At 36.8% G+C, this 24,860-nt stretch overlaps 2 protein-coding genes across 6 annotated transcripts in view; both read right to left on the reverse strand.

Moving 5' to 3' along the window:
• IPO11 (importin 11) overlaps window positions 1–24,860 on the reverse strand; it is a 231,220-nt gene that overhangs the window by 53,019 nt on the left and 153,341 nt on the right. The gene's annotated exons all lie outside the window — the stretch shown is intronic.
• On the reverse strand, window positions 5,145–11,241 carry LRRC70 (leucine rich repeat containing 70). The gene is made up of 2 exons (XM_007973662.3): window positions 8,682–11,241; window positions 5,145–8,218 (listed from the first exon to the last, which is right to left on the reverse strand). Exon 2 carries the CDS (start codon window positions 8,178–8,180, stop codon window positions 6,312–6,314), a length of 1,869 nt encoding a protein of 622 aa, XP_007971853.2. The 5' UTR covers window positions 8,181–8,218; window positions 8,682–11,241; the 3' UTR covers window positions 5,145–6,311.

Raw genomic sequence — 24,860 nt, forward strand, 5'->3', positions numbered from 1 at the left:
AAAACTATGCTTCAGACAGTACAGCACTAGTATAGAAAAAAAAAAAAAAATGCCTATTACCTTGTTACTATTGCTTCCATAACCGTGAAATCATTAAGAAGGAGATAACAATTTGAGAAAATTGATTCATATCTCTCTCCACTAGCTTAAAAGGGTTCATAGGTAAGTCCAGCAAGAGAAAAGTCAAATATAAATTTTAATGAGAAATGAGAAGGTCTAGATAAAGTCTAATGGTAAACACAACAGCCTGTTTTGCTTCACATACCCCACTCTCCTTCCTCTTAAAGGAGTACATCATACTCTAAGTCCAAACATATATTTTTCTAGTTCAGAGATCAATAACAGGACCAGTAAAGGAGTTTGACTTGTATAACAATAAAGAATAGGTCTCAACAGGAAAAGTTCACGTGGGATCAACTTGGCAGGAAGGCCTAGCATCAAAACTGTTTGTCAGAAGCTTGGAAAAGGTTCCCTAGGCTTTCTTCTCCTACTTTTTCTTTTTTTTAAAACACCACCTAAGAACAAATATTGTTTAACTGTTATTTGTTGCTGTGCAGGTGAGCTAATTGAGTAAAAATGTCCTAATTACATGCTGGTCCTCCTTCACCTCAAAGCTTAAAACTTAAATGTTCATATAATGCCTAGAGGTTCAAGAAATGTCCACGTACGTGTTACATCTGAACGTTCTATTTCTTGACCTCAGTGGTAGTTATACAGGTGTGTCTACTTCTGTATGTGATTTATTTATCAATAACAGTTTTAAAAAGTGTTTACAGGGAAAATATTTGACATGCATTAACACTGGTATGGGGGGATCTGGATAAATTCTACTACTACTTGGAGAATTCCTAAAAACAAAATACACAAAGCAATAGAAAAGATAACAAAAATCTGTCCAATGGTTACTCAAAAGACCCAGAAAGCCATGAGGCAGAGTAGATCAACAAAGTAACCCTGGAACTCCATGTATGAGAAAGTACAGGACACCACTAACAGTAAAAGGTTTAGGGACAACAAAGAGGTATCCACAGATCCTCTTTCCCCACTACTTAAGTTCTACGTAATGTCCTCACTCTCCCAGAATGTCCACCCTTACTCTCCTGACCACTTAGCTTCTAGCTATCAAACACTGGCATCTCTCACTTCCAGAGGACCATGGAACATGTTAGTCTTCTTTACCAGCCTTCCCCTTCTTCCCCTGTGATCTGCTATATTTCCTTTTCTGTTTTGAGTTTTGCTCTGTCACCCGGGCTGGAGTGCAGTGGCATAATCACGGCTCACTGCAACCTCCTCCCGCTGGGCTCAAGCAATCCTCACACCTCAGCCTCCTAAGTAGCTAGGACTATGGGCACAGGCCACCACACCCAGATTTATTTTTTATTTTTATTTTTGGTATTTTTGGTAGAGATGAAGTCTCACCATATTGCCCAGGCTGGTCTCGAATTCCTGAGCTCAAGTGATCCGCCTACCTCAGCCTTCCAAAAGTGCTGGGATCACTGGTGTGAACCGCCGTGCCCAGCCTCTCCTATCTCCTGATCACTACTATTGAAGTCTCTGTCCCAACACCACTGAAGCCCTCATCAATAGCTTGACACCAAATATATCTACTTCACTGACAGGAAGAGGTTGAAAGTAAGTTCTCAGTTTTACATCCCAGAAATGAGAGATATGTTTTTAAAATTCCACATTGGAATTATAAATTTAAAAGTCACACACTTTTATAGTTTATAAATAAATACTATTGATTTCTAATATTTGCCATTTGTTATGAGGGAAAAACAAATTACTTTTGTTATGCCCTGAAACTTTAATCACGATTTGTAATACTCAATGGAAAAAATGGATTCTGTTCTTCCTCAAACACAGTCACACTAAATTAGAGTGCTTTAATCAAGAACTTTTAATAAATGGTAGAGATAAGAACCTATAGTAAATGGTAGAGAAATACAGAAATCTTAAGAAAGGTGAGCTTCCTTAGCTATATTAATTTAGAATATCATTTGGTTTTCACTTAGGGCTGCTCAAAATGTGAAAAAATGAAATACAGAAATTGTACCCAAGAAAACTATTATGCCTGTAACACTTCAATTATACCTTAAATAAGTTTTTTTACTGCACAACTATCAAACAACAGTGAAATATGAGCTGGCTAATATTTTAAAAGGGAGTAGCTATTTACTCCAGCTCTCTTTTGATTAGTAAAAAAAGAATTTTTTTTAAAAGGAAATAGCTGACAAAGACCAAAATGAACATTTAATGAATACCACTGTGTAGAACTATAGCTCCATATATAAATTGGTATTAATATAATTGGATTTCCAGTTGAGTCTAAATCAATTAGAAGCTATATTTTCAAAAAGCAAAAATTTGGATAGATCTTCTGAACTGTCTTCTTTGAATTTAGGAATTTTAAGATAAAAATACTTTGTTATATAAATTTTTCTGAACTTCACATAGCCAGCTGTGTTGCTTGTGAACATCTTTAAGAGGGTATGGTTTAGTACTGTGGTACGGAACTGGGCCATGGAGAAATTTTCAGCTTACCTTATTTCTGCACTGTTTAAATTTTTTCCCAATGAACAAGTACTTTCAGTAATTAAAGAAAAAACATAATTGGATTTGTAGGAGTTGGGAGGATACAACAAAGAAAAAATTCATTATTAAAAATGTCTCTCGAGGTGAACAAAAAGATCGCTCTTCCATAACAAAACAAATTACTTAGGAAAAATAACATTTATTTAAACATAGTCACATTTTCTGCTGAAATTACAATCCCTGAAAAAGCATTCAGCTAAGCAGGGGAAAGCAAACCATTGTTGGAAAACTCTCTGGGGTTGGTGGGGCTTTATTTATGCAATTGTTAATAAATCTTAAAACTACTCTTCAGCTCCTCTCTGATTTTCTCTCAAATATATTAACGCAGTGGTTCTCAATGTATGGTCCCAGACCAACAGCATCAGCACACTTGTTAAACTGAAAACTCACAGGCTCTATTCCAGACCCGCTGAATCAAGAACTCTGGCTTGGATATCCATATGCAGAAGAATGAAACTGGACTCCTATTTTCTCACTGTATACAAAAATCAAGTCAAGATGGATTACAGACTTAAAAATAATATCTAAAACTATAAAGCTACTACAACAAAACACAAGGAAAACACTTCTGGACACTGGTCTAGGCAAAGATTTTATAGCCAAGACCTCAAAAGCACAGGCAATAAAAACAAAAATAGACAACTAGAACTATATTAAGTGAAAAGGCTTCTGGATGGCAAAGGAAACAAGAGTGAACAGAAAATATACTGAATGGGATAAAACATTTGCAAAATATTCATCTAACAAGACCCTAATATCCAGAATATACAAGGAGGTCAAATAACTCAACAGCAAACAAATAAACAAAAAATCCACAAAATAATCCCATTAAAAAGTGGGCAAAGGAACAGACATTTCTCAAAGGAAGACATACAAATGGCCCAGGGGTATATGAAAAATCTTCAACATCACTAATCACTAATTGCATTTGAAATGAAAATGAAAACCACAATGAGATATCATCTTAGCACGATTAGAATGGCCAGTAATAAAAAGACAAAAAATAACAGATGCTGGTGAAGATGCAGAGAAATGGGATCTCTTATATACTATTGGTGGGAATGTAAATTAGTACAGCCACTATGTAAAATAGTATGGGAATTTCTCAAAAAACTAAAATTGTAACTACCATCTGACCCAGCAATCCCACTACTGGGCATTTATCCAAAGAAAAAGGAATCAGTATGGAGACCTGCACTCCCATGTTTATTACAGCACTATTCGCAATAGCAAAGATCAGCAACCAACCTAAGTGCTCATCAATTGACAAATGGATAAAGAAAACTGTGGTACATGTACACAGTGGAACACTATCAGGCCATAAAAAAGAATGAAATACTGTCATTTGCAGCAGCAAAGATAGAACTAGAGGTCATTATGTTAAGTGAAATAAGCCAGGTGCAAAAGACAACTGTAACATATTCTTACTCATATGTGGGAGCTAAAAAAAGCTGATCTCATGGAGGTAGTGAACAGAATGACAGACACCAGAGGCTGGGAAAGTTGTGTGTGTGTGTGTGTGTGTGTGTGTGTGTGTGTGTGTGTGGCAGGGAAGAAGATGAAAAGAGGTTGGCTAATGGGTACAAAAATACAGTCAGATAGAAGGAATAAGTTCTAATGTTCAACAGCAAAGTAGAATAGCTATGGTTAACAACAATATATTATATATTTCAAAATAGCTAGAAGAGAGGCCTTGTAATGTTCCCAACACATAGAAAAGTTAAACAGTTGAGGTGATAGATACCCCCAACACCCTGAGACTTGATCATTACATATTCTATACATGTAACAACATACCACACATACCACACAAATATGTACATATATTATCAGTAACAATTTTTTAAAAAAGAAAAAACTCTGGGAAGGGTACAGGAAGGAGTTGGGGTAGCAAACTGTGTTTTTATAAGGCTACCGGGCGATTCTGAGTTTAAGAACCACTGTATTTTGGTAGAATAAACAGTATTGCATTTTATTATAATTACTTTCATTTTACAATATGAACTTGATCATTATCATTTGGTTTAAATACTCCCAGATAACATGTTCCAGGTTAATTTCATAACGATTGTATTTTTTAGTAATTTTAAAAAACAAATTTTGGGGAAAAGGAAGAAGAGACACAAACATGAAAGATACAATGCTTAAGAAAAAATTTTAAATACATATTTGTGGTTCAGGTCACTATTAATGAACCAATGGGCATGGGCGCTTACTACAATCCCTAATATTCTGCAGAGGGCTACGCAAGTACAAATTTATGCTAATAAAGAAAAACACTACATTACTTCTATGACTTCAATTACCATCTATATTAAAGATTCTTAATCAAGGGCACTAACATCTCCTAGAGACTCTCTCAACTTCTACAAGGTCTTATTCTTCCCCACTTACCTATCGCCCAAATGGTTATTGTTACTGTAAAGGGTGTATCATACACTTCCAGTGTACTCGATAGATGAAAGTTTAAGAATTATTGGCCTTTACTATAAAGACCTCACTTCTGAATTTCTGCATGCTATATATTTCCACTTGGAGATCTAGTAAGAACCTCAGATTCAATCTGTCTAAAACTGAACTCATTATTTTGCCCCACTCCTTTTCATTCCTTAGCTTAGTGAATACAGCACAAAACTGCCTAAGCCAAAAACCTAACATGTTTGACTCCTCCCTCCCCTGTTACCCCTCAACCAATCACCAAGGCAGTTCATTTTACTTTCAAAGTACATCTTGATCCATCCATCCTTTTTGCCAGTATCCTGGCCCAAGCCTCTAGCATCTTTCCCCTGGATTAGTAATTCAGATTCCTACTCAACTAATTCTGGCTCCAGTTTTACTGTTACTCCCAGAAAAGGGCAAATTTCTAAAGGGTAAATCTAATCATTTCACTCCACTGCTTAAAAATCCTTCAATGGCTCTCTGTTGCCCTCAAGATAAAGCATACAACTACAGAGCTTTCATCACCTGATCTTTCAGGCTTTAAATCGCACACCATCATTCACGACACCAGCTGTACTGAATTTTAGTTCCTGAAAAGCAGCATTTTTTCTTTTGTTAACCCCTCTGACACGGTGTTACTCAGCTCTCTTCACTGGGCTAATTTCTAGTTATTCTTCATGATCCAGTTTTGATGTCACTTCCTCCATAAAGCCATCTCTCACCTCCACAAATGTTATACTCAACAGTATCTCTAAGTACAGTACTTATCATCGTATGGTGCAGTAACCACGTTATCTCCTCCTCTAAATTTCAAGCTCCACCTAGAATAAGAACCATGTCTTTTTTTTCGTATTACAATCCTAGAACCACAGCAGCAATATAGTATAAAACTGAAAGCATGAGCTCGTCAGAGAGGCCCAAACGGTGTTACAAGCTGTGAGAATTTGGGAAAGTTACTTAAACTCTAAGTTTCCTCACCTGTAAAGTATAAATAGTACCACCTTTCAAGACTATGCACAGATTAAATGTGAAATGTGAAATATTTGGCACAGTGCTTGATACACAGAAATGGTAGCTATTATTACTTAAAACAGTACATATCAAAGAAAATATGTGCTAAATGAATACACTGTTCACAAATTATTAAAAACATTTTAATAATGCTAACCTCATATAATTCATTATATTTTCATGTAAAGTATATAATTCTAAAAGGAGGTTTCAGTTTAAATCATGTCCATGGCACTGAAGTTTCTTATAGACAATATTTAGTTGAGTTATAAAGCAGAATGTTCAAAAAGAATGACCTGTGCCTCATTTTCAGGAACAATTTGTTTATGAATTCGAATCTGCTCCAAGCCAGGACTTTCTAGAGAATTTGGGGAAGTGTTACAAATTGAGGCAGTGACATTATACCTTGCTGACTGATAAAAACTGTAGTATTCAAGTCTATTTTCCCTTGAGTTTTCTGATGCCTTTAGTTTTTGTTTAAACTGAACAACTTTGTAGATCAAAAAAATGATTAAAACACAAGCTAAAATGAAAAAAGCTAGCAAAATGTCAAAAGCCTCATTCAACTTCTCAACTTCTTGTGTACAAATTAGAGATGTTTTCCCTGACATTGAAGCAGCATCAATCGGTAGAGCACTGTTTTTTTCCAAGTTCAAGGTAACAGAAGTAGTCAGTTGTATTTGTACAGGTAACACTGCTGTAGTCTCTAATGGATTACCAAAGGCATTCTCTTGAAAAAATCTACCAGCAGGTGAAGTAGGAATTTGTTCCCAGAAAGTAATGTTCTCAGTCTCAGTATTTTCCAAAGGATTGCCATTTGTGGTAACTTTATGCCAGGCCATCATTAGCGCAGTAGTCTTGTGACGAATATGAGGAGATTTTACAACAGCCCAAGTTCTGGATACATTTATTGAAGACGTAACACAATTTGTAATGTTAATATAACGTAATGCTCTGCCACGCATGGATGGGGGATTCTGACAATAGATGTTTAGAGTAATGGCTGAAGATGCTAGCCAGTCTCGAAGGCCCAAAAGTTTGCAGTTACATTCCCAAGGATTAGAATTTGCCTGAAGATGAATCAGTGAAGACAATGGCTTAAGGACCCTTGGATGCAAGTCTGTAAGATTATTAAATGACAGATTAAGGATCTTCAAAGATGCTCCCATATTTTCAAATGTATCATTATCAATGCTAATTATTCTGTTTCTATCTAACTTAAGGTAAACTAAACTCTTTAACAAACTAAATGTGTCAGAATTTAAATTCTCTAAATCATTATGACTTAAGATCAAATGTTTAAGATTATTAATTCCACTAAACCCATCCCTAGTAACATTTCTAATTCTTGAATTTTTCAGGAGGAGGTATTCCAAATTGACAAGTCCTTTAAATGCAAAGGGCTGTATTGCTTCAATAGGATTATGAGACAAAGAAAGTCTTCTAAGACTTTTAAGTACTTCAAAGGCATTAGATGGTACTTTTGTTAAATTATTACTTTCTAAATACAAACAAGCAAGGTTTTCAAGATGTTGAAAGGCTGATTCTGATATCCTCAAAATGTTATTGTTTGATAAGTCAAGTATCCGAAGAGCAACCATACCAACAAAGGTACCACTTCCAAGGACAGTGAGGCGATTCCTTTGTAGATTTAAGTACTGAACTGAAACTAGATCATTAAATACTCCTCTTGGAACAAAAGATACCTGATTAGACTGTAAATATAAATTACGAAGATTTAAAAGTCCCTTAAATATTCCAGGATCTAAGCGTTTTATGAAATTATTATTTAGAAATAGAAAATATAGATGCCTCAATTGAACAAAGGCTTTTGGATATACATACAGAATGTTAGAATTATCCAAATACAATGCTACAAGAGAATGAAGTCCTGTTAATTCACTTTCATTTATATAAGATATATTATTCCCAGTCAGATACAGAAAAACTGTACTTTCAGGAAAATTCTTAGGAATACTCGAAAGGCCTAAGTTACGGCAGTTAATTTGTCTCCCAGTGCAGAGCTGACAAACAGACGAACATCCAAGTATTTCCTTGTGGAGTAATAATAAAAGATAACAGGTAACAACCAGAAACAGTCGTAGGCAAGGCAGAGAAAACTGTAATCCACACATATCCCTGTTCTTGGTTTTTCTGTTCAGATCAGAATTGGCTATAAAAAGAGAAGGTAAAGCTTTAAATCATCAAAACTTCATCACACGATTTTTTTTTTTTATAATACTATAACTTCTGTATTCTATTTTAATTAGGATCAGCCAATAATACTATCATAAATCATACCATGCTAATAGCATAAAATAATGAGTATGGAATAATTTCTAGAATTATTAACATGATCAGGCCATTAACCCATTACTTGACAAAACAGTTCAGATTAATGAAACATTTGCTAAGTTAACTTAAAAATTACAATTGATTACAACATAGGTGACAAATGATGTAGGAATGAGAATCTTTGAATTTAATATGTCCCTTTAACAACATAAAGTCTAGTATCAAATAACATAATTTATGAAAATACAAATTCACTACAGAACAATTAAACTCTAAATTAGTTTCTTACAAAACTATTTTTCATGTCAGCTAAAAGTTCATATTTAAGTAAATAATCTTACCAAGAAAAGGAAATTCGTATTATTAACACTCAGCTGATTCAGTAAAGATTTTCTTTTTAAATCTGAAGAACGACATTTCTAAACTCCATTTTGTTCTGTGGCATTGCTGACCTCCACCCCACCACTTTTTTTTTTAAAGTCACCGTTTGCTCAGGAAACACCACTCTTCACATTGGTTCCTTTACAGTCAATGTGTAAAACAGAGGTTGCCATGGATACAGGAAGCTAAGAGGCAGGAAGTAATTTTATCTGTGTTTCAAAAGTATTGCTGAACGGAAATCTCAGGAACTTATTTTTTCAGAATGCAGTTAGAGTTTTCCTAATATACACATCAAAATATCTCCTATAATGTAAAATAATAGTTTTTAAAGGATACTTGAAAACGTTAGTTATTCAGAACCCAAATATCTATCAACAGACTCTAGCTATCAACAACATAGCTACTGAATGGAAAAGGCTAGTTGAAATAAGATGTATATAGAGTAATAAAATTTTTTGTAAACTTTTTAATGAACAAAATATTTATGTTGTTTTAAATACACATTGAAGACTTCAACTTTATGCTTTATTCCTTTGATAAAAATAGGGGAAAAATTTAGAATGAACATAAATGTTGTTATATTATCCTCCAGTGCTCTTTTCAAAATTTTCAAAATATTTTTGGTTGCAAAAAATACTGAGTACTATTTAATATGTTAAGGTACTAATTGGAAGTAAGGTACTAATTACTAATAAGGCACTAATTGGTAGAGTTGGATTATAAGATGGTAAGAAGCTGCATACCAAATTACTGACATAGGTTATCTTTGCAAGAAAAGTTGGGGAGAGTAAAAGAGGCGATGTTTTGCCCTATATATATCTGTATTAGTTTGCATCTTTTAGAATGAAAATTGAGAATTTTTAAATCTAGTTTTTCAAGAATTTAAAGAATCGGATATAAATTGTTTATATTATATATTGTTCAATCATTAACTTTCTTTCATTAACTAACTTTAAGTTAGTTGCTTAAGCTTTCTAGTTCTGACTTTTATTAATATTACTAACACCCTGATAATATTCCTAAAATATCAAGTTATATAATTGTATACAACTCTCCTTTGTTATTAAAGCAGCTTCATTTCACATCAAGACAACAATTATTTTAGATCATAATATGAATTATGTCCATATTAGATACCTGAAATAATACCTAGCATTATCTTTCTATGACTAAAAATTCAACAATGCATACTGGATAGCAGATCTTTATCAAAATGATTTATGATTCTTATAACTATCCTTTATGGCTGGCTATTGTTATTGCGATCTTATGCATTAAAAATGGAAAACAAAACAACTGACAGAAATGACATGAACCTGAGGTAGGAGCTAGGTTTCTCAGGTCCATTTTGTTTAGTACTTCCAATAACACACAAGTGATATAAGGCTTGTCCCATGGATTTTTCAATTGCATCATACAACTTAAAGAGTTAGGAAAAATTCAGAGAAAGGGTCCTTTGAAATCAAAATAAAATTAAAGAGAAAAAACCCACAAAGTAATATAACCAGAGTATGAATTAATTTTGTTCTCTATGCCAAAAAATATCCAAAGCAGCTACAATACTTATTAGGATGCAAAGGTAAAATTTTTAGGAAATTGTATTAAGGAAAAATGACAAAATAAAATCTCACTTCTCACATTCTAAAAACTGAAGGAAACTAAACTGACTGAAACAAAACAATTAAATATAAATAGTACACTGTAACTCTCAGGTTGAATGCTTAAAAAAAAAAAATTCAATCTCCAGCAAAAGAAAGTTTAGTCTTTCTGTTTATTTAGGAGTTGCTGTTCTTAGAGACAACTGATTAACAACGATTCCTCATTACCCTTTTCTGATTACTAATGTTCATTACAACTATTACTGAACACTACGCTCAGCCTCTTAAATTAGCCTTCTATTTCTTTCCAGGAAATAGACTCATTGAGCTGTTTTCCTCTCATTCTTGTTGCTGAAACCTTCTTTTACACTCCCTTTGTCTTCAGATCATCTCATGCTTCTGGTATCAATACACAACTATTCTCTTTTCCATTCAGATTCTGCCCATATTAAAACAAGAATGTATAAATAACAGAGCAATTGTTCCATTAGCATCTTTTAAACAGACATCATCTGTATGTATGCATGTATTCTTTTGAGACACAGTCTTGCCCTGTCGGCTAGGCTAGAGTGCAACAATGTGAACACAGCTCACCACAGCATCGACCTCCCAGTCTCAAGTGACCCTCTTCCCTCAGCCTCCTGAGAAGGTAGGATTGCAGGTGCTTGCCACCATGCCTGGCATTTTTCTTATTTTTGTAGAGACGGGGTCTTGCCATTTTGCTCAGGCTGGTCTTGAATTAATAGGCTCAAGTAATCCTCCTACCTTGGCCTCCCAAAGTGCTGGGATTATAGGTGTGAGCCACTGTGCCCAGCCTATATGTATTTAGATATATAGCATCTAAATATAAACCAATCAAGATTGGTTTACATATAAAGAATGGCTTATAATAACAGCAGTTACTGATTTTATGGACTTTAAAAGTTACTGATGGACCTAAAATCAAGAGAATGAAAATGTGAAATGGGATTTGCAATTAAAAAATAATCCAGCTCTTTCTGCTATCATGAAGCCTGTCGAGGCCTGCTTGGAACATGACTTCCAAAAGGCAAATATTTCTGGAAGGCTGTCATCCAAAGTCATTTTTGCTGCTATAAGCAGGGTCTCTGAAACCAAAGGGAGCACACAGATCTTCTTAAAACTGAAGGTGTTTATGCCCAAGATGAAACTGAATTCTATTTGGGCAATAAATGTGCTTACGTATACAAAGCAGAGAACACAGTGACTCCTGGCAGCAAACCAAACAAAACCAGAGTATTCTAGAGAAAGGTAACTTGGGCCCAAGGAAACACTGGCATGGTTTTTGCCAAATTCCAAAGCGATCCTTCTGCTAAGGCCATTGGACATAGATGCTGTAACCTCTTAAGGATTTAAACTAATGAAAAGTAAATAAAGTAGACTTGTGCTCTTAGAAAAAAAAAATTAGCAAACAATTTGAAAATTATTTTGCTCAATGTAGGAGATAAATTTTAATGAGGGGCAGTATATCTCAATATAGACCTTTTATCAGTTGCAGGAAAAAAAAAACATAGTAACTATACACAATGGAGAAATCAGATAACACCTTGATCAGCATTAACATCATCAGTGAGAGACAGATGAGCACCATGTGACTTTGCCTGTGATAGTCCAAGAGGGACACATCATTTATGCAATATTCTAATGGGAGATGCATACATAAATCAAACCGTAAGAAAATATCAAACCACAAATGAGGAACATTCTATTCTGCTGGGGGAGCTGGGGAGAGGATGGATGGAAGACAAAAACAGAGAGGCAATTGGAAAGATGGAGAGAGATTATAATGAGTGGATTATTTAAAAATTTTATAAGAGAAAAATAAAAGACTGAGGAAATTACATGACAGAGTAAAAGAGACTACAAAAACACAAGAGCTAAAGCAATAATTGGTCCTAGACTGTAAGTACTGAGAAGTAAAAGACCATGACAAATGCAACTTACACAGAAATGGTTCAGAATATAAAACACCTATCTAGTTATCTGACAGAAAATGTGTATCACACAACAAATTGGGACAAAAGTTAACAATAGGTGATTCTGGGTAAAGGTCATATGGGTGTTCTTTATTGTTCTTGCAGTGTTTTTCTAAGTTTGAAATAATATCCAAATGAAAATATCATGACATTAGCTATGATATTCATGTAAAATTTGTCCATGCACATTACTGCCAAGATATGTCATCATTTCTAAGTTTCTAATGTATGCTTTATAATAAAAACAGAAACAAATATTGTGCTCCTATAACATGGCAAAACTATGAATATCTCTATTTGCTCAACTGTCAACAAGAAAAGTAAGAAATTTTTAACTGCAAATCTATGAGAATAAAAAATAAACTTTATGTACTTTATGCATGAGAAGCATAAAATTTCAACTATGCCTGTGACTACAGGGGTTTAAAAGCAAACTGATGCTTCCTATGGATGCACTGTCACTGGGACACTTTCAAGGAACATTATTAATCATCCCCTCAGCATGACTTTAGAAGAACATTTTTAACTTCTTGATATCTGTTCTGTTACCCAGTCATTTTGAGAAGCAATATTCTATTTCTATCGACAATGTTAGTACCATTCTCATTGCCACTATATGATGATCAATTTGTTTGTTGTATATTGGCATAGTTTTACACTGCAAAGCACAGAAAGCAGAACTATTAAACAGAAGGGTTGTTCCAACTTAGAAAAAGCTAGCAGAGATGGATTAGAATTCAAATATCTTCTCTTTCCCCTGGCTCCACCTGAAACCTTTGGAACACTAATCTCTGACCTTATCTACCACCTTCTCGATTTTGCTGAGAGACTAATCTCAGCAGATTATACTTCAGATCTGAGCTATATTAGAATTTCTCTTTTCTGTAAATTCCTTCCATTTTGATGGTTCTTATTTTATATTTATATTACAATTTCTAGTTTATCATAATACCTAAAATCCCTATCGTTTTAAACACACACACACACACACACACACACCCCCAAGAAGAGAGGAGGGAGTAATTAGCCTAACAGATGATTTAATAAGGCCATGAGAGAGCTAAGTCTCTTCCAATAACTATATAATAACCTTTGTGAAATTATTTTCTTGCCTCAACAGACAATATTATAAAATGGATGAAGTTACATGAATGAAGACTGTATTGAATACAGAAACTAGCATATGGAGTTAAAAGCACAGACTTGGGAGTCACAGTTTGTATTCTGAGGATAATACTTACATGACAAACAGCTATAGTTAGAAAGAAGTCCTACAATAAAATGGGCTGCCTTAAGGAGCAGGGACTTTTTATTAGCCAAGTATCCAAACAGAAGCTGAATGAACATCCCCATCAGAGATGCTGTAGAAGGAAAGTTTATTACCAAATAAAGATTAACCTAAATAACCCCTAAGGGAACTCTCAATGTTAAGCCACCAGTGCTGAAGACCACCCAATACGGCTGTGAGATATATATATATATATAACTACTGCAGGGGCATCAAGGCTCCACACAATACTATCTATGTAAGGCATGAGACTAGTCAAATTGACAACCGTGTGAAAAATAATTCCAGAATCATGCCTGTTTTGGTAATTGGAATATGGTTAACTGCTTCTTGGCATCCAAACTGCTAACCTTTTCACAGCTGGCCTTTCAAGCATCTTATAGCTTGCATTTGACAGACCCTCTACCATTTAATCTCCATTATTTTGACCTGCTAAAGAAGCATCAGCAGCTCTTTCTCACTCCAATAACCAATGCTCATAATTCATTGATCTGCTCACAGATCAAACATATTTCTACTATGTAGTATAATACAGCTACTCAGTAATTCAGAAAAATTCCCTATATAAAATCTAACTCACAACTTTAAAAAGGAGTACACAGAAAGGTTAATGAAGCAGAGAAATTAGGATAAACAGAATATAGGATTAACTCCTTTTGCTACTGCTGGATCAGATCTATTTATTGATAGAGTGCTTCTATGACCCAGAGTGTGTTCTCAACATTTTTCAAGTATTATCTCTTTTTAATTCTCACAGGAGCCCTATAAGGTAGGGTTATCCTCATACAATGGATAAAAAAAAATGAGACATAGAGAAATTAAGAGTAAAGCTTTAAAGTAGCCGGGCATGGTGGCAGGCACCTGTAGTCCCAGCTACTCGGGAGGCTGAGGCAGGAGAATGGCGTGAACCCGCGAGGCAGAGCTTGTAATGAGCTGAGATCGTGCCACTGCACTCCAGCCTGGGCGACAGTGCGAGACTCAGTCTCAATAAATAAATAAATAAATAAATAAATAAATAAATAAATAAATAGTAAAGCTTTATACTCCCAGAAGATCCTACCACATTTCCATATATAAAATTTTGTTCTTATGTAATGTACGATAGGAGTTTTTCTTAACAAATGGAACTTGAGAAAATGAAACTTAAAAAATGAACAATGTGCAGTGATCAAACTTCGTAACTATGAAAGAACGTGAAAGGCCTGACACAGTGGCTCACACCTGCAATCCCAGCTTATTGGGAGGCCCAGGCAGGCGGACTGCTTGAGTGCAGGAGTTCAAGACCAGCCTGAGCAACATGGCGAAACCCCATCTCTACTAAAAAAACAAAAAACTAGCCAGTATGGTAGTGCAATCCTGTAGTCCCAGCTACTTGGGAGGCTGAGGTGGGAGAATCACTTAAGCTCAGGAGGTCAAAGCTAAAGTGAGCCGAGATCATGCCATTGCATACCAGCCTGGGCAACCAGAGTAAGACCCTGCCTCAAAGCCTAAAAAAAATAAACAAATAAACAAAAATATATATACATAATTACTGTGTACTATAAAATCAAGATATTATGGTTTAAAGATACTGTGTCCTGTGAATAAGCTAGAATTTTAGAGTTGTAAACACCAAATAATACTCCCAATGTATTTTCTATGTCATCTCTTCCGGATAAGTATCTATAATGCAGTGGAGAATCTTAATACATAGTTTCTTAATAAATGCACTGGATTTCTAGATAGAGGACAGGAAGAATGATTTGTTGTCCCTTTTATGAACAACTTAAATAAAAACGAGATATGTGGTTTTAAGTGGTTGGAAGAAGTACCTTACTTTAATAATGAAATATCTAGGAATATGATCTCATTTTCTAATCAGTCTAACAAAAATGACTCAGAAATAGTAAAACCAGATTGTGGTATAGGAAAATTAGACAAAACAGTACTTGAGTACTCAATAGCCTGAGGTACTCAATACCTCAAACAGTACTTGAGGTACTCAACAGTCTGGCAGAGTAGACATTAACAGTAAGATAGACTGGATTTGAATTTCAGTTTGGTACATGACTTTGGGTGGGTAATTAGCCTTTATTAGTCTTGATTACACATTTAAAAGGTTTAATAAGGCTGGGCACGGTGGCTCATATCTATAATCCCAGCACTTTGGGAGGCTGAGGTGGGTGGATCACCTGAGGTAAGGAGTTGAAGACCAGCCTGGCCAACATGGTGAAACCCTATCTCTACTAAAAATACAAAAATGAGCTGGGAGTGGTGGTGTGCGCCTGTGATTCCAGCTACTGGGGAGACCGGGGCAGGAGAATAACTTGAACCTGGGAGGTGAAGGTTGCACTGAGTTGAGATTGTGCCACTGTACGCCCGCCCGCCTGGGTGACAGAGCGAGACTGTATCAAAAAAAAAATAAAAATAAATATATAAATAAATAAATAAATAAAAAAGGCCGGGCACGGTGGCTCACGCCTGTAATTCCAGCACTTTGGAGGCTGAGGCGGGTGGAACACAAGGTCAGGAGATCGAGACCATACTGGCTAACATGGTGAAACCCATCTCTACTAAAAACACAAAAAATTAGCTCGGCGTGGTGGCACATGCCTGTAGTCCCAGCTACTCGGGAGGCTGAGGCAGAAGAATGATGTGAACCCGGGAGGCCGAGCTTGCAGTGAGCCAAGATTATGCCACTGCACTCCAGCCTGGGTGACAGAGCAAGACTCCATCTCAAAAAAAAAAAAAAAAAAAAGTTTAATAATGTCCATACCCATAGGGCTACTGGAAGAATCAACTGAAATGTGTGTAAAAAATGTATTGTATAAAGGCTATCATAAATGATGTGTTCTATTAGTTATTATTTACTCCTTGTTATCAGTTTCTTCACACATAAACTAGATGAACATGGGAAAGTTTCAAAAGAAAGAGATCTACCTACTGGATAAACTAGTACCATCACACAGTTGGTCAAATTAACAGTAGACACAATGATTTACTGAGTGGTCATATTCATTAAGCATTTTAGTAGGCATTATATACACATTCTCCAATTTATCATAATAAGCCCTAGGCGCTAGCTGTTATCACTGCTTCCATTTGAAATATGAGAAAACTGAAAATGATAGAAAACTGGTCCAACGTCACACAAACAGTATGCACAACAGGCATCTGACGTTAATCTAGCTTCCCTTCCCATTATAATGCATATTTTTCTCTCTGGTACTCTGGATAGAATAAAAACAGAAGCTCAAGGAAAAGAATCTCCAAATAAAATAAAACAAAATAAAAAAGATGTTCCTCAGGCTACGAAGGAACCACTTGTGACGTACACATGCATCATCTACATGGGTAAAACTAGAAAGCACATGAGACTCATCATTTTACTCCTCTGAATACTTTTTCTAGTGTTATTCTTGTTGGAGCTAGTTATTCTGTGTACAATTATTTTTCTGTATCACGTCAACTACTTTGAGCTCTGGACCCAATACCTCACTCTCACTGCGAAACATCTCTTATTCTCATTGTAAAGCAGTTTGAGGTCCTGAAACATCAAAATAATCTCATTTGATAACAGTTTAGTTTTTCTCTGGTGGTATGTTTAGAAGAAGCTTCTCATAGAATGGTCAGTGATTAGCTAACGGCACCCAGTGTCTGTCTATAATATGACTGTTACATATGAAAACAGTTTGCCAGATGCCTTTATCTAATTTGCAGACAGCGCACGGTTCCTAGATATGAGGAAAGCATTGAGAACGCAGTCCCAAATTCACAAGCATTCAGAAACTTTCCTAAGTAGTCAGGACAGGAGATAGAAGACACAAATTGTTGTTCTAAGATACCAGAGCGCAATGAACAATCATCTATCCTAAAGGTGAAGTACAATGGGTCCTCAGTGCACAGTATGGTGACTTACCACATAATAGCATCTTTAAAACATTGCTATTGTATTAGTGTCATAAGGTTGATATCAGAAGAGGAACAGGTGACTTTTAGTTCTAATGTATGTTTCAAGGGTAAAGTAAATTTGTATTAAAAATGAAAACCAAAATAGACTATTTCCATTCATATCCTAATGTAGGAAGATAGAAACACCTCAAAATACTTCAAAAAGTGTGGCACTTTTTTGGAGGGAGTGGAGAGGGGAATATCTAGTTTTCAAAGAACTTTCAGAAGCTAAAAAAAAAAGTTTTACATCCTGGCTAAAACGGCAAAACCCCGTCTCTACTAAAAATACAAAAAACTAGCCGGGTGACATGGCGGGCGCCTGTAATCCCAGCTACTCGGGAGGCTGAGGCAGGAGAATGGCGTGAACCCAGGAGGCGGAGCTTGCAGTGAGCTGAGATCTGGCCACTGCACTCCAGCCTGGGCGACAGAGCGAGACTCCGTCTCAAAAAAAAAAAAAAAAAAAAAAGTTTTATAAATGATTATACCCTTCAATGAAAAATCAGCAAGCCAAGGAATTAATCATTTACTTTCTTTTTCAATGAAATTGCTTTGTATACAGATGAAAGGAGTGAGCATCCAATTGTAGTATCAACTGTTCTGACACCTGTCTACATCCTCCAGCTTCTGCTAGATTAAAGCTAACAAAATCCAGCTTATAATTATTAGCCAATTCAAAAATAGATATCTTACTTAAATTATGCTGGAAAACCAGTCCCCAAACTCACAAGAGCCAAAAGATACATATGCATAGCTTATACAAAAAATAAAAACATTAAAAGCTGCATCAAAGGGTTTTTTTTTCCCTAGTTGAACTGAAATAATCAGAACCAATAATTACTACAAATTGCATTAGATTATATACAAAGAAGGAAAACATACATAATGTAAAGATTCTTTTGATCTTCAAAGGATCAGCCCCTTTGTAAACCATATATTCAAAGAGTGGTAAGGGAGCAGAATTTAACATCTGAGGTCCTGAAACTTATATAAGTAATCTTATTCATGTCTCTATTTTCCTTGCATAACAAGCAAGAAAGGGAATTAGTCATCATTCAATACACTCCATGAAGACTTTTTTTTTACGACCAACCCTGGCAAAATAAAAATTGTAAAGAACCCTTCCCTTGTTACTTCACTGCCCCTTTCCACAAATGACTGTATAATCAGATAATAGAAACTAAGTTAGAAATCAGCTCCGGTTGTATTTTGAGTAAAAACATCAACAATAAGAGCAAGTACTCAGAGAAGAGGCAGAGCAATACGGCAAAACAGAACCCTCCAATGACCAATTCCTTGCATTCCTCCACTGGAACACCAATTTGCAGAATAATCTGCAGAACTATCCAAACGAGAAAATACCTTCACAAGAGCTAAAGAAACCAGGTGAGAGATCATAGTACCTGGTTTTCGCATAAAACAAGAAAGGGCAAATTGAAAGGGGAAGAAAGAACAGTCTTTCACTGCCTACACCACTCCTACCACAACTCCAGGCAGTACACAGCAGAGAGAGAAGCTGTGTGCTTGGGTGAGACAGAGAAGGAAGTATGCCAACAGCTTCGCCTTGAAAGCTACTACCAGAACCCCTCTCCCCTCCCCACTACCCACAATAAATCAAAGTACTGGGTCCAACTCCAAACAGTACAGCACAAAGAGAAACTCCTCGCATACGAGGGGAGAGAAAAGTAAGCAAAGACCTTTGCCTGGGAACCCTAGGAATTCTCAAGTCCCTCAGGCTGGTGAACCGCACACTTGGCCTTAGGGCATTCTCTAGTGCTGAAATGGCTGCAGTGTCCACAGGCTTAGGGAAGTGAACAACCAGTCCCTTTTGAATTCCTGAAGACCCTCTGAAGAAGGACAGGTACAAACAAGGCGAGGCTGTGAAGACGGAAAAATACCTAATTCTTTAAGGCTCAGATACTGACATACCTCTACAAGTCATCAAGAACATTCAGCTAAATATGACCTCATTTCATATTTATCAGACTATCTATCCTGAAAAGATGAAAGATCCATCCTGAAAAGATGGAGATGTGCAATCCTTCAAAGAATTCAAAAGGAAGCTCAACAAATTTCAAGGAAACACAGAAAATCAGTTCAGAAACTTACCAAAAAATTTAACTAAGATATTGATTTTTTTTTTTGGAGACAGAGTCTCACCCTGTCGCTCAGGTTGGAGCGCAGTAGCACGATCTTGGAGCACTGCAACCTCTGCCTCCTGGGTTCAAGTGAGTCTCCTGCCTCAGCCTCCCAAGTAGCTGGGATTACACATGTGCAACACCACACCCTGCTAATTTTTTGCATTTTTATTTTTTAAAAAATCAAACAGAAATACTGGAGGTGAAAAAACAACGGACAACTGAAAAATACATTAGAAGATCTCAACAGCAAACTGATGAAGCAGAAGAAAAAAATCAGTAAGGTAGAAGACACAATATTTGAAAATACAGTCAGCCTGGGTGTGGTGGCTCACATCTGTAATCCCAGCACTTTGGGACGCTGAGGTGGGTGGATAGCTTGAGCTCAGGGGCCTGACCAGACTGGGCAACATGGCAAAACCCCATCTCTACAAAATATACAAAAATTAGCCAGGTGTGGTGGTATGCACCTGTACTCCCAGCTAACTGGGAGACTGAGGAAGGAGGATCGCTTGACCCCATGAGGCTGAGGGTGCAGTGAGCCATGATCGTGCCACTGCACTTCAGCCTGGGCAACAAAGTAAGACCCTGTCTCAATCAATCAATCAGTCAAAAGAGAAAAAGAAAGAAAACACAATCAAAGGAGGAGAAAAACTGAAAAGAAATGAATAAGGCTTATGAGATCTATAGGACAGCATCAAAAGACCAAATGTAGCCAGGTGCAGTAGCTAACACCTATAATCCCAGCACTTTGGGAGGCTGAGGTGGGTGGATCACCTTAGGTCAGGAGTTCGAGACCAGCCTGACCAACATAGCAAAACCCCATCTCTACTAAAAATACAAAATTAGCTGGGTATGGTGGTACATCACTGTAATCCTAGCTACCCGGGAGGCTGAGGCAGAATAATTGCTCGAACCCAGGTGGCAGAGGTTGCAGTGGGCTGAGATCGTGCCATTGCACTGCCGCCTGGGCAACAAGAGTGAAACTCCACCATAAAAAAAAAAAAAAAAAGCAAACATAAGAGTCACTGACCTTCAAGAGGGAGAGAGCAAGGGGCAGAAATAGTAAAAAAATAATAATAATACAAAATTTTCCAAATCCAGAGGAAGATATAAATATTCAGGGACAAGAGGGTCAAAGACCACCAAGGAGATTCAACCCACATAAGATGATTCCAAGATATATATATAATAATCTAATTCTTAAAGATCACAAAGAGTGGATCCTAAAAGCAGCAATAAAACCAGTAACATATAAAGGGGCTCCAACCCATCTGGCAGCAGACTTTTCAGTGAAAATCTTCCAGGTCAGGAGGGATGAGATATTCAAAGTACTGAAGGAAAGAAAGGGGCAACCAAGAATACTGTAACCAGCAGAAATATACTCCAAACATGAAGGACAGATAGAGACTTTCTTAAGCTGAGGGAATTCATCACCACAGGCCTGTCTTACAAAAACTACTAACAGTGGTAAAATGTAACAAGAAAACATCTGGATGGATAAAATTCTCTGGTAAACGTTAACTACACAGCTATGGTGGTCCATGCCTGCAGTCCCAGCTACTCAGGAGGCTGAGTTGGAAGGATCACTCAAGCCCAGGAGATCAAGGCCTGCCTGAACAATAGAAGCTAGACCCTGCCACTAAAAAAAAAAAAAAAAAAAAAAAAAAAAAAAAAAAAAAATTATTTTTAAACTACACAGACAAAAATTCAAAATAATACTCTAATTGTGGCAAGTATATCACTCACATCTTTATGAATTATAAAGACAAAGACAAAACTCTTTTTTTCTTTTTGAGACAAGAGTCTTGCTCTGTCACCCAGGCTGGAGCGCAGGGGTACGATTTCGGCTTACTGTAACCTCTGCCTCACGGATTCAAGTGATTCTTGCGCCTCAACCTCCGGAGTAGCTGGGATTATAGGCATGCACCAACACACCCAGTTAATTTTCTGAATTGTTTTTCAGTAGAGATGGTGTTTTGCCATGTTGCCCAGGCTGGTCTCGAACTCCTGGCTTTAAGTAATTTGCCTGCCTCGGCCTCCCAAAGTGCTGAGATTACAGGCATGAGCCACTGTGCCTAGCCAAAACAAAACTATTAATAAGAAAAATAACATTTATGCACCCAATAAACATATGAAAAAAAGCTCAACATCACTGATCATTAGAGAAATGCAAATCAGAACCACAATGAGATACCATCTCATGCCAGTCAGAATGGCAATTAAAGTCAAGAAACTATAGATGCTGGCGAGGCTGAGGAGAAATAGGAACGCTTTCACACTGTTGGTGGGAATGTAAATTAGTTCAATGATTGTGGAAGACAGTGTGGCAATTCCTCAAGGATTTAGAACCAGAAATACCATTTGACCCAGCATTCCCGTTACTGGGTATATACCAAAAGCAATACAAATCATTCTACTATAAAGACACATGCATATGTTTGTTTCTTGCAGCACTATTTACAATAGCAAAAATATGGGAGCCAACCCAAATGTCCATCAATGACAGACTGGATAAAGAAAATGTGGTACATATACACCATGGAATACTATGCAGCCATAAAAAGGAATGAGATCATGTCTTTGGAGGGACACGGATGAAGCTGGGAGCCATCGTCCTCAGCAATTAACGCAGGAACAGAAAACCAAGCACTGCGTGCTCTCACTCATAAGTGGGAGTTGAACAATGAGAACACATGGACACAAGGAGAACACCACACACCGAGGCCAGTTTGTGGGGGTGGGGGGCGAGGGGAGATTGAGCATTAGGACAAATAGCTAATGTATGCAGAGCTTAAAACCTAGATGATGGGCTGAAACCTACACGTTCTGTACTTGTATCCAGGAAATTAAAGTAAGAAAAAAGAAAAATCAATAATTTGTTAAGAAATGGCGGCCGGGCGCGGTGGCTCAAGCCTGTAATCCCAGCACTTTGGGAGGCTGAGACAGGCTGATCACGAGATCAGGAGATCGAGACCATCCTGGCTAACACGGCAAAACCCCATCTCTACTAAAAAAATACAAAAAACTAGCTGGGCGAGGTGGCGGGTGCCTGTAGTCCCAGCTACTAGGGAGGCTGAGGCAGGAGAACGGCGTGAACCCGGAAGGCGGAGCTTGCAGTGAGCTGAGACCACTCAGCTGCACTCCACTGCACTCCACTGCACTCCACTGCACTCCACTGCACTCCAGCCTGGGTGACAGAGTGAGGCTCCGTCTCAAAAAAAAAAAAAAAAAGAAATGGCAATATAAAAAAGATGTAAACTGAGACATCAAAATATCAAAATGTGGGGGAATGATGTGAAGAGTGTTTGGTGTTAGTTTCTTTTCTTCATAATCAAAATTAAAGTTGTCATCAGTTTTATTGTGTTTTCCTTGAGAAAGTCTCACTCTGTTGCCCAGGCTGGAGTGCAGTGGTGCATACTGGCTCACTACAACCTCTGCCTCCCGGGTTCAAGCAATTCTCCTGCCTCAGCCTCCTGAGTAGCTAGAATTACAAGCACGTGACACCACACCTAGCTAATCTTTGTATTTTTAGTAAATATAGGGTTTCACCATGTTGGCCCAGGCTGGTCTCAAAGTCCTGACCTCAAGTGATCTGCCTGCCTTGGCCTCCAAAAGTGCTGGGATTACAGGCATGAGCCCACTGAGCCTGGCCTGAATTTGGTTATTTCTTTAGGTCCATTTTCTTAATACAAAACTTACTATGTATTTCAGATGCAAAAATGTATCTTTCCCATTCAAATCATCTTTTAGATTTAGGTACTGCATTACATGGATGAGAAAAAGAAGGGGATGAAATGAGGACAGCTAATTCCATCTATGTAGACAGTTTGACCTTACATATGTAAACTCAATCTTAATCCTTACAACAACCTCATTAGAAAGATACTATTAGTACCCCCATTTTAAGAACAAGGAAACAGACACAGGGAGTTAAGTAACTTGACCACGGTCATTAGCAAGTGACTGGTGGCCCTGGGATTTGAGTGTGGTCCTAAAGTCTGTAGTCTTCACCAAATTTCTAAGCCAAAAAAGTAGTGGATTAGAGTAAAAGAGTTTAACCATTTCCCAAATGATCATTCTTTAGGGTCGTGGTTCTAAATTGGGGGCAATTTGTCCCCAGGAATATCTAATGGCAATGTCTGATGATATTTTCAATTGTCGTGACTTGAGTGGGGGAGGAAGGGGAGAGTGCTACTGGCATCTGGTAGGTAGTGGCCACGGATGATGCTAAACATCCTACAATGCACAGGACACCCTCCCACAAAAAATAATCATCTGGACCCAAATGCCATCATAATAAAAGGGGGAAAAAATGACATTTCCCAATTTAGCCTGACTTTTAAAATAATTAACATCATACTTTAGACATGCCTTATTTTGGGAAAAGGAAATGGTATGCTGCAAAATCTAAAAGAAACACAAGAATAGGAAATTACTATTAGGTGGAAAAAGAAGAAATCATCATTGGGGATGCAAAAGAGGAAAAATCTCCCCAAACTCCAACAACTATGTAGTTAACTAGAAGAAAGGTTACAAATAGGAAACAATAATACTGCTGACTTGAATATCAGCACGTACCACTAGAGCATGTGACTAAATCTTCCTAAGTCACAAGCCAATTACTATGTGCCAAATTTCTAGTGCAATAAAGGTGTTTTCTTTTTTTTTTCAGATTGTTACAGGTTGATACAGATTTTCTGTATCAATGTTTCATCACTAGTCTATTAAGGATATTATGAAGTTAAATCATTATTCTTTAAAATTCTAGTACCACATTATTCAAGACTTTCTCAGTACCCTTAAAAATGACGTGAGTTTGCTAGTGCCCATCAGATTTGTATTTCATTTTAAAAACAAAAATTGTATCTGATCTTCCATCACAAGGCACCTCACAACTTTTAAATTTAAAATTCCAGTGTTTAAGAGAAATTCAAGTCTTAATAAAGTCCTATCCCTCAATTTATATAAGTTGACTTAAGTCCCAGTCTAAGTATTAATTTTTCTTACAGATGCCAACTATAGATTGAGCATCCCTAATCCAAAAATCTGAAATGGCCCAAATCTGAGACTTTTTTGAGTGCCAGAATACTGCTACAAGTGGAAAATTTCATACAAGTACTTTGTCTCATATACAAAATTATTTAAAATACTGTATAAAATTATCTTCAGACTATATGAGGTATATATGGAA

This window comes from Chlorocebus sabaeus, chromosome 4 (genome assembly GCF_047675955.1).
Source record: "Chlorocebus sabaeus isolate Y175 chromosome 4, mChlSab1.0.hap1, whole genome shotgun sequence".
In the NCBI taxonomy this organism is placed as follows: domain Eukaryota; kingdom Metazoa; phylum Chordata; class Mammalia; order Primates; family Cercopithecidae; genus Chlorocebus; species Chlorocebus sabaeus.